The sequence below is a fragment of the Rhinatrema bivittatum genome, chromosome 2 (genome assembly GCF_901001135.1).
Source record: "Rhinatrema bivittatum chromosome 2, aRhiBiv1.1, whole genome shotgun sequence".
In the NCBI taxonomy this organism is placed as follows: Eukaryota; Metazoa; Chordata; class Amphibia; order Gymnophiona; family Rhinatrematidae; genus Rhinatrema; species Rhinatrema bivittatum.
Genome location: NC_042616.1, coordinates 725599317 through 725610237, shown reverse-complemented (window position 1 = coordinate 725610237; position 10921 = coordinate 725599317). Strand labels below are relative to the sequence as shown.

The 10921-nt window shown below is 43.9% G+C and overlaps 1 protein-coding gene across 3 annotated transcripts in view; it reads right to left on the bottom strand.

The window, feature by feature from the left end:
* Positions 1 to 238: 238 nt before the first annotated feature.
* The window catches only part of ATP6V1C1 (ATPase H+ transporting V1 subunit C1), a 163582-nt gene continuing 152899 nt past the window's right edge, over positions 239 to 10921 (bottom strand). For all 3 annotated transcript variants that reach the window (XM_029591850.1, XM_029591851.1, XM_029591849.1), the window contains one exon: positions 239 to 789. In XM_029591850.1, the coding sequence (XP_029447710.1) occupies positions 694 to 789 (96 nt within the window). In that variant the 3' untranslated portion in view covers positions 239 to 693. The remainder of the gene's footprint in view (positions 790 to 10921) is intronic.

Here is a 10921-nt window from a genome sequence, read left to right as displayed (position 1 = left end):
TATGTTCTTATGTTCTAATATTCCAAGCAGCAATGCTGTAGCATTTGCTTGATGACTCTAATGGGTCTGCTTGCTGCCCCCACAGATGCTCAACCGAGTTGGATTGTTAGTGTTATTTATGCTAACCTCCCTTTTGCCAAGAACCTGATTTTCTGAATTATTTATAATTATTATAAACAGAAGCTATATAATATTAAAACAAATTCCCAACCAAGCACAAACCAATAAGAAAAACAAATATGCACAGGTATTTGTTTATTTCCTCATGTTGACAATGCTTACATTTAAAACCTTCAAAATATACAGACTCTAAACATCATCACATATACTTCTTTACAGCACAATTTAACAGAATACTTTTGTACCTATTTAATACAGTGAATGACCAATGGTAACAAATGGAATTAATGCACATTGCCACAAGGGAGGAATGACCCTTTCTTTAAATAAACTCTAGTGCTTATAAATAGACTCTGATTCTTTCAGTATATTTGTAAATACCTGATTGATTAAAAGCAACATACATATACCTTTCTTTAAAAGAAAAAGTCAAGAGATGGGCCACTACAGGAAATGTCATCTAAGTTACAGACGTAAGAAGCAAGCATAGTGTTAATAGAGATTTAAAAGTATCATTATATTCCAATCTCACTTCTGTTCACATACCAACACTAGGATGGGCAAAGTCAAAGTTTACTTGAAGTCTAACATATTGCAATCAATCTTGTAGTAAACATATGGATAGTATTCCTGTTGGCTGAGGTTCAGGCCGGGAATGTCCGTGGAGGCCTGCAAAACAAGTTTGGGATACAAAAGTAATGATTAATATTTAATGCTGTACTATATTAGTTTTCTCACTGCAACTACTCCTTCAAGAGATACACAGTAAAACTGACTTGCAATGAAAAACATTTAGGAGTCGATTTTAAAAAGTCCGTGCGTTCGTCCATGTGCGTGCGGTTCCCAGCACACGCACATGGATGCGGCTATTTTATAACATGGCATGTTTATAAAATACAATTCCTCCATACGTGCACGTGTGGGCGGGTTTCCTCTGACGCGCACAACAGGGGGGAATATTAGAAAGAAATGCACGCCGATGCAACAGGGCCTTCCCCAGTTCCCTCCCAGTCCGCTCCAATTAAGGAGCAGACTGAGCGGGAACTTCCCTACCCCTAACCTTATCCTTCCACCCTCTTCCCCTCTCCTCCTCCACCCCTACACTAATGCTACCCATCTCCAATTTTTTAATTTTTATACCTACTGCTCCTTGGGAGCAAAAGTAAACCCTACGTGCCGGCCAACTCCTGGCGTGCGCTTCCCTGGGACAGAGGCTAATGGCGCGTGGCCTGGCCACGCGTGTAATCCACCGGTATTTGCGTGTGCGCTGGCCTCTTAAAATTCGATCTTTAATGAAATACAAAGTCTAAGTTCTAAAGTTTAACACACATTAAAAAAAAATACATGTAATTAAAATCTTATGGGGGAAAAGCAAGTTTGCTTACCTGTAAACAGGGCTATCCATAGACAGAAGGATGAATTAGGCATTACGTGTGGGTGACGTCACCTGACAATGCCAACACAGACCCAGCTCTCAGAGCTCAGTAAAGATTTTACCGAGCATACGCGGGAGACCAAGCTCACATGCTGCCTTATGAGCCCCTTCTCTTCTACAGCTTAAACTTTAGTGAGGTACGAGAGTCTCCAAGTAGGTGGACAGAAATTAAGTATGGCTAATTCATCATGCTGTCTATGGAGAACCCTGTTTACAGAAAACAGACCTGCTTTCTCCATCAACAAGTAGGCATGAATTAGCCAAAATGCATGGGGAGTCTATAAGAACATAAGATTTGTTAAGCTGGGTCAGACCAAGGTCCATAGAGCCCAGCATCCTGTCTCTGACAATGGCCAATCCAGGTCGCAAGTACCCAGCAGATCCTATAAAGGAGATCTAATTCCTGTTACTCACTTGCAGGGATAGCAATAGTTTTCTTTATTCTACCTGGCCAATAATGTGTTATAGACATTTTCTCCAGGAACTTGTCCAAACCTCTTTTAAACCCAGCTACACTAATCACCTTGACCATGTCCTCTAGCAACAGATTCCACAGCTTGATAGTACGCAGAGTGAAAAAATACTTTAAGATATGTTTTGAATTTGCTGGTTTTTAGTTTCATGAAGCATTCCCTTGTTTTAGTATTATCATTTTATCATTTTTGTCACCCTCCTCTGCTATGTCTCTTGAGATGGGGGCAATCAGAAATGCACAAAATACCAAGTTGCGGTCGCACCATGGTTCGAAATAGAGGCAATGTGATATTTTCCATCTTATTCTCCAACCCTTTTCAGATCATTCCTAACATTCTATTTGCTTTTTTGACAGCCACTGAGCAGAGGATTTCAATGTATTGTTCACAAGGGTGCCAAAATCTTGGGTAATGACTCAATATAACACAAAGGGTGATAGTCACAAATCTTCTTTGATAGTATTATAGGCAACACACAAAAGAAGAACTTTGTACCTTACAGTTTCAATATTTTATTATACAATCACATGTATTACAACTATCTAGACAATTAAAATCTAACTCAAAAACACCCCATACACATTCATCACTCATACCACATAAAACCAAATAAGTGTAAATTTCAGACTTCTTATTATTCATTGACGTTTTGTACAATTATTATTATTAATCTACTTAGGTCATTAATAGGTGATCCATGAAACGAATCCTCCTCTATAGGAAGTTGATATTTGAAGATACTGATGCTCCTGAGTTAGTCCCTGAGGAAGACCTTATGAAAAAGGGTGAAATAGAGATCTTTGTTGGACTTGGACTCGTTTTAGGAATAAAAAGTGAATGAATTAAATAGAGGAGGATTGGTTTTAAATGGGCTATTTAGGAACTTCCTGGAATATCCTCTAGTTTTCATATTTTTTGAAAGAGTAAACAACCTATTTGCATTTACCCATTGCACTCCAGTCCACTTTGCTTCTGCATACATTCATTCAAACACTGATGAGTTGGGATCCAGGTACTAAGCATGGATTCCTAGTAGACCTTTATTCCAAATGTATCTAACATCTTTGGGTCTTTCCAAGGAAGTGTGTTAAAGTAATCAAGAATGCACTTCACATAATTCAACACTGACCCCCCCCCCCCCCCCATCTCCCAGTGGTGCGGTAAAACCTGGGGAGACCTGCACCTTATACTTCATATCCAGTTTTCAGGCCATTGGAAGGCATGATTTATTTATTTATTTATTTAACAGTTTTCTATACCGACCCTCATAGTAAATAACCATATCGGATCGGTTTACATATAACAAGTGTATAACTGGGGTAACAATTCAAATTCAAGTAAACAAAGGATAAACAATAGGTAGGAATAAGTCCGAAAGTTACAATCAACAGGGAATGAGAACTTGGAAGCTTGCCATAAGCTGGAAAGAAGATAAGGCAGAAAATAAATATAAAGTGATACAGTAGAGCGTACGGGTTAAAAGCTTAAAGTTGCTTTAACCTGGGAGAATCAGAGTCCATTCGTGAGTATAGATGCCAGGACGGGTAATGGTGAAGGACAACTAATGATTGTCTGGTGGCTCAGCGAAGGCTTGGTGAAAGAGCCAGGTTTTAAGTCTTTTTCTAAAAGTTAAAAGGCAAGGCTCCAATCTGAGGCTTGATGGGATGTTATCAACAACTTGATGGCTTGTTATCATCAATCTGATGATGGATGGGATGATATCAACAACTACCACATACTCATTTGTAGATGTTTGAGGAATCTATGTTCTGGAATGGATTCAGTTTCTGCTAGAGGCTGAAGAAACATAAGCCCCAAAACATCTGCTCTTGAGGCTACCTCTTTCTTGACACTGATGGAAAGTATTTTTGCCAGCTTATTCAGGAAATGTAGGTAGCAGAAATCTTCCAGGGAGAATTATATTGGGGCAAGTCTAGTAAAGGGTTCAAAGGAAGCCTTGGGGGAAATCTTCTCCTCCCTTGATCATGGTTGCACATGATAATGACAGGGGAGAAGATCTCTGCTGCGCCAGAGGGTAAGCCTCTGACAGAAACTCAGAGCGCACTGCCACTTCTTCCCCATTTCATCCATAAAGGGACTCCCCTGGAGAATTTGAACCTACAGCTTCAGGGAGGGGACTTACTCCCATTGCTAGAAGCCCCTGAGGTGAACCATGAGCCTCTGGGAGACTGAGTAGCACCCATATGTGGGAAGATTCCATCTGTCATATAAAACCTCCCTCTCTGGTCCTCAGGGTCTGAAGAGCAGAAATATTTTTCACAAACTCTGATAACTGGTATCCCATTGGCTGAGGGACCCCTTTGCCCTGGAATTGGAGGCAAGACATCCTCTTCAGAGATCCAAATTGGCTTCTTTCATGAAGGTCCACCAGTGCTGGGAACTTGGGACTGCAGTGGTGACTGTAGCCACGGCCTGCTCCAAGGTACTCAACGTCAGAAGCATCAAGACTTCCCATTGATTGATGCCATGTACGGCACCAGAGATAACTCCATCTGAGCAATAGTAGGACTTTTGTATTTTGGTGCAGAGATTCTCTACCCTGACAATATCAGGCCTTAGCAGGCTGCAGCATAGAATAACTTCCTGCTAAAGAGAAACAATGCCTTGAACTGCACTAGGTTTGGACAGAATATGTGGCATGGTGCCATTGGGATCTGTGCCAAGAACAAGGATAGCACCTGCACCGAAGGCTGGATAGAGGCAGGCTTACGTTCTGGTGAAGTGTTGCAGTAATGGTACAGGTTTCTTCGTTGTTGAGGCAAAAGACCCTAGGGTAGATATCTCACATCTCTTACGTGCTTTTTTCTGTAGCAAAGCTGGCACCTTGCTCCTATGCATCATGCTCACCCCACGACCTCATCCAGGAACCAGAGCCATAGGAGGGGGAAGGTTAGGGGGTGGGGAGCAGAGCCTTGCTTGACTTGGAGCAAGAGGGAGAGGCATCCTGCTTATCTGATTTTTTTAATCTGCTTTTGGCACTTCAAAGCAGATTACATTCAGGTACTGTAGTTATTTCTCTGTCCCCAGAGGGCTCACAATCTAAGTTTGTATCTGAGGCAATGGACGGTAAAGTGACTTGCCCAAGGGTCACAAGGAGCAGCAGTAGCATTTGAATCCTGGACTTCCTGGTTCAAAGCCCGCTACTCTAACCACTAGGCTATTCTTCCACTTCAATTTTCTGAGCTGAGTATCCATCAATGCCTGGCTCAGGGATGAGGAACAGCTCTGCTGTGCCTTCTGCAGGGCCTCCATTATCCAGGCACAGTACTGCTGTGCCAGTGGAGTCATCTTACTGTAAGTGTAGTAGCTGGCAGAGCCATGATTTAGCCCCAGGCAGCAAAAGCATATTGAACATCTGGCATATGAACATCTGGCAGCCAAAGAAACAGGCCTTAAGGCTACTGACTGTGGTTTTATTGGCCCCAGACTTCTCCATTTCACAAACACAATTTTTTTTGCAGAACTGAAAAGTTCTGTTGAAGGGCTGCCAAGGCAGCCAATTGGAAAAGAAAATCTATGCAACAAGTTAGAAAAACTAGGCCAATAAAATGGCCAGAAAACAAATTGTAGAGAGAGACTGGGAACACATCCGTGTAGTAGCTCAGACAAAGCAATACAGAGGAGCTCGTGAGGCAGCACACTCATGTGGGAATTCCTGTGCATGCTCAGTAAAGTCTTTACTGAGCTCTGAGACCTGGGTTCATGTCAGCGACATTGGATGAGGTCACCCATGCGTTATGGCTAATTCATGCCTGCTTGTTGACAGAGAATGTTCTATACATTTTAAAAATAACTGTAAAGCAGAGAACACCATTAGGAAGTTCCTCAAGAGAAAAAAAAATTCTGCCTAAAACTATTACATTGTAAGTACTGCAAAATATAAACATATAATCAAAAGTGAATCAATCAATATCAAATAAATTCAGCTATGCATATTTCTATTTCTTAAACTGTTACTGCATATGACAACATTTTTTCTGTTATTCCCCATTTTTCAAAATAACCTTCAAAGCATGACGCACTTTCAATCCATTTTGGGGTAATATTCAGTAAGCTGATGAGCGGACAAGTTATCCAGTTAAAATCAACCAGATCTTTAGGCGAGTATATTCAGCGGGAGAAGTTATCTGGCTACACATAGTTAAATATACTCGCCCAAAGTTATCTGGCTACATGTAGCCGGATAACTACCTAAACAGCTATGTTTGAATACAACCAGCTAGACTGTTTAGTTATCCAGCCTTGTGTTGGATAAATTAGCTACTTATCCAGATCTCTTCAGAGATAACCTGGTAAGTAGTGCTGTCATCAGCGCTGAGGACACACAAGGCTGGATAGCTTTAGACTTAGTCGGTTATAGTTTAAAATCAGCTAAGTTAGCCAGATAACTTAACTCTTCCCAAATATGCTCCCAGAATCTCTCTCTCTTTTTTTTTTTAAGCTGGACAAGGAGCTGAATATCCCAAACCTTGCCTTTACAGTGATAACTAAGTTTAAGTTAGCCTTCTAAATGGCTTTTGAATGACGACCTCTATCCTTCTTATGGGGAGACCTGCTGACCAATCCTGATTAGAGAGGTCCTTAGATCTATAGCTGTACCTCGTGACGCATTTAAAATTTTGCCCCCCCCCCCCCTCCAGGCACTGCTGGTGTTGCCACTTCCCTCCACCCCCACCCCCCACCAAGAAGGTCAAAGGAAAGGGAGTGGAATATCTAAGGCAAGGCCCCACAGTTTCCTGTGGCAAGAATTAGAAAACTCTGAAGCACATTGGCAAATATTTCCATCTATTACATCATAAAAATATTTTTCCAGCCTTGTGTCTATAGAATCGATTATGATTTTATTGAGTGAGGAAGAGAGATCTCACGTACTAGGACCTCAGATGGAAAGAGAAGGAGAGGGTGAAAGGACAAGGGATGGGGACAGGAGAAAGAGGACTTGAGATTGGGGAGAGCAATGTAAGAAGCGTAGAAAACTGGGGATGGGAGGGAAAGAGGGAGGGAAGTGGAAAGAGATAGGAGGGAGAGCAAAAACGGAGGATCTGGGATTAGAGGGTTGAAAGGAAGAATTTCAGGATCTGGGAAAAAGGAGAGATAAGAAGAAAGAGAGGTTCCAGGATCTGGGTGATATAATCTGACATCTACTGCACATAATCAGGCCGATACAGTACAATGCGCTCCGACGGAGCGCACTGTTACCCTGCTATTGGACGCGCGTTTTCCCTTACCCCTTATTCAGTAAGGGGAGGAAAACGCGCATCCAACCCGCGGCACCTAATAGCGCCCTCAACATGTTGATTGCCCTATTAGGTATGCGCGCGGGATACAGCCAAGCCGCACATTTTACTTTCAGAAATTAGCGCCAACCCAAAGGTCGGCGCTAATTTCTTCTGGCGCCAGGAAAGTGCACAGAAAAGCAGTAAAAACTGCTTTTCTTGCACCCTCCGACTTAATATCATAGCGATATTAAGTCGGAGGTCCCGAAGAGTAAAAAAAAGTTAAAAAAAAAAATTTGAATTTGGCCCGCGGCTGTCTGGCCGAAAACCAGACGCTCAATTTTGCCGGCGTCCGGTTTCCGAGCCCGTGGCTGTCAGCGAGCTTGAGAACCGACACCGGCAAAATTGAGCGTCGGCTGTCAAACCCGCTGATAGCCGTCGCTCCTGTCAAAAAGGAGGCGCTAGGGACGCGCTAGTGTCCCTAGCGCCTCCTTTTCCCCGTTTCTACCTAGCCACCTAATTTGAATATTGCATCGCGCGCACCGGCGAGGGGCCGGTGCGTGCGCCGGGAGTGCGGGCGTTCGTCCGCTCTACCGCGGACTTTACTGAATCGGCCTGAATATTCTACCCAGTACATGGCATATTACTCCTGGGGACATTCTGTGCAAAAACTTTAAAATTCTGCGCACAAAAACTTAAATTCTGCAAAAGTCTGCAAACCTTATATTGGTCAAAATAACACAATTTATATGACAGTCTTTAAGTAATTACATTTTAAATTAATACAGAAAAAAGTTATTACTTAGAGATGCATAATTTTAAATATTTTGAGCAGAATTTCCCTAGAAATTCACTGTAAGAGGGAGAGAGGAGTGACGTCACCGGTGTGAATGGCAGGGTGAAAGAGGGCTCCCGCTCCACACAGCCTACTATCCATTGCAATCCCCCTCATCTGTGCTATATTTTAGCCTGTCAGGTTGCCCGTCGTGAGCACTATAGTCTCCGATGTCCCAGCGTAAAAAACTTGCAGATTTACGCAGGTTTTCTTACAAGAAACAAGAAGGGCTGGACGTGGCGAGCCTTGTTAATATGGCCGCCGCCACCGCTACAGATACCGAACCGGGCAGTCCACATTCTGAGGAAGCGACCCCATTTGACGACGACTTACCTTCTAGGACGGAATTAAAACGCTGGTTTACTGAACTCCGCCAAGATCTTCGACAGGACTTGCAAGATTATAAAAAGGACATAGTCGCGTCGATCGAGGAGATGAAGGAGGACATATCGGAAAATGGCCGTCGGGTCTTCGAGGTAGAGACTAAAACTGAAGCCTGCGCTGAAGATATTAAAACGATACAGGCGGACCGGCAAAGTCTAACCCTTGAACTCGAGTCCCTCGCCGACAAGGTGGAGGACTTAGAAAACCGCTCACGTCGCCAGAATCTCCGTTTCCGAGGGGTGCCCGAAAGTCCGGAGTACGTGGACTGTAGGGCCACCATTGCGAAAATCAGTATCATGCTACTGGAATCACTAGACCGGCCCGCATCGGAGGAAGTAAGTGCTCTGCACATTAAAATCGACAGAGCTCATCGTGCGTTGGGCAGTCAGCAGTCTGATCGACCCCGGGACATAATTGTTAAATACCACGATTATGCTACCAAGGAGAGGATTGCGGTGGCGGCCCGTAAGAAAATGGAATGGACCTGGGAGAATCATACAATCATGATTTTCGCGGACTTAGCACCATCCACCATTCGAAAGAGACAGGATTTGAAATCTATAACGGAGGCGCTACGAAAGGCCAACGTAAGATACCGCTGGACATTTCCGTTCGGCTTGGCCTTCACCCTGCAGGGTAATCATCACAAGATTAAAGCGGCGCACGAGGGAGCGGCCATTTTGCAAGCAGCGGGCTATACAGGATTCGAGGCGGCGTTGCAGAGAGGCCCGATGACAGGCCAACGAGCTGAGGCCCCCAAATGGCAGCGGGTCAACAAGGGAGGACGAAGGCTCCGCCGCATGCCAGACCAGGCGCGTTCCCCGCCAAAGAATTCTTGATTCTCAGGATTTACCGTGAGTGCCCCGGTTTTGTTCTGGCCACGGTTTTTGTGCCTTTGATTTTGCAGGGACTCTGTGCAGTCGGGAAACTACTTCGAGAGTTCGCGGATGCAACGATTAACGACGGATGGCAGGGCACCTGCCTTACTTATAAAGGAGGATTGTTTAACCATATAGTTTTATAATTCAATGATGTTCAATGGTTATGTGTGTGTGTGGGGGGGGGGGGGCTGGACACCCGATGGCTGTTTCCTCTCTATTCATGGTAAATGGTTCCCCTCGGAGGGATCCGTTTGGACGGGTATTCTGGGTAATAGGGGTTGTTCTGGGTGATTTGAGTCTTAATCAGAGGATGAGGAATGGGGAACCTGCTCATGGCGGGCGGGCGGCTCTGCTGGTGATCATGCGTGTTCATGGCTTTACTGCTTCCATAGCCATACTGTTAGGCACCACCTCACTGCCCATAGGTGTAGGTTCTGCTGCAGCGCGCGTTGTCCCATATTGTGTTCAAAATGCTTGACATAAAAGTTCTGTCCCTTAATGTTAAGGGACTAAACTCCCACCGTAAGCGCCAATTTCTGTTTAGTGAATTGAACAAGCAGCAGACTACCATTGCCTTTATTCAGGAGTCCCACCTAAAACGCAGGTACGAACATACGATGAAAAATGCTACCTTTCCCCATCAGTTTTGGGCAGCATGCAACAAAAGCAGTAAATATACTGGAGTGGGAATCCTCATTCACAGGGATATCATTTTTGAGCAGAAAGCCTTTATACGTGATCCAGAGGGTCGCTATGTTATCTTGGTATTTCGGATTGGTGATGGGCTCTATACCCTGGTGAATGTCTACGCCCCCAATGCTAACCAAGGGGATTATCTCTGTGCCCTGGAGCGTAAACTGGAACTGTGCATGGAGGGGAGCCTCATTGTAGGGGGCGATCTTAATCTGACCTTAAATCCTCATGTGGATAATTCCACGGGTACTAGGCTTCCTACAAGCAAGGATAGGAAAACCTTTAAACGATTTCTCACCCATTTGGGGCTCTTAGATGCATGGCGTACACATAATCCCTCCTCCAGGAATTATACTTATTTTTCCAGAGTGCACCATACGTATTCCCGCATTGATTTTCTCTTTGTAGAGAAATCTCTTATTAATCAGGTCACTGATACCTTTATAGATGCTATCACATGGTCTGATCATGCCCCCATTGGCCTAACGTTACAGATATCGAATTATGACCGTGGCGTGCAATATTGGAAACTTAATGATAGTTTATTGGAGGATGAGTCTTTCTCACTAGCCCTGAGGGGCCACATTGAGGAATACTTACAGCGAAATGATAATAATGATACCACACCTTTGAATATATGGGAATGCTTAAAAGCGGTCACCAGGGGCTTATTAATTGCTAGGGCCACATATGTGAAAAAAACCAAGAATGCTGAAAAGGCCCGCCTGCAGCGCCAGATTAACGAATTGCAATTGGCGCATAAACAGTTCGGCTCCAAAAAAACCCTTGCACGTATGGACCAATGCCGCCGCCAATTGGAAGGTCTGGAAGTAGCAGATATTGCCTATCGATTAGAAAGGGTT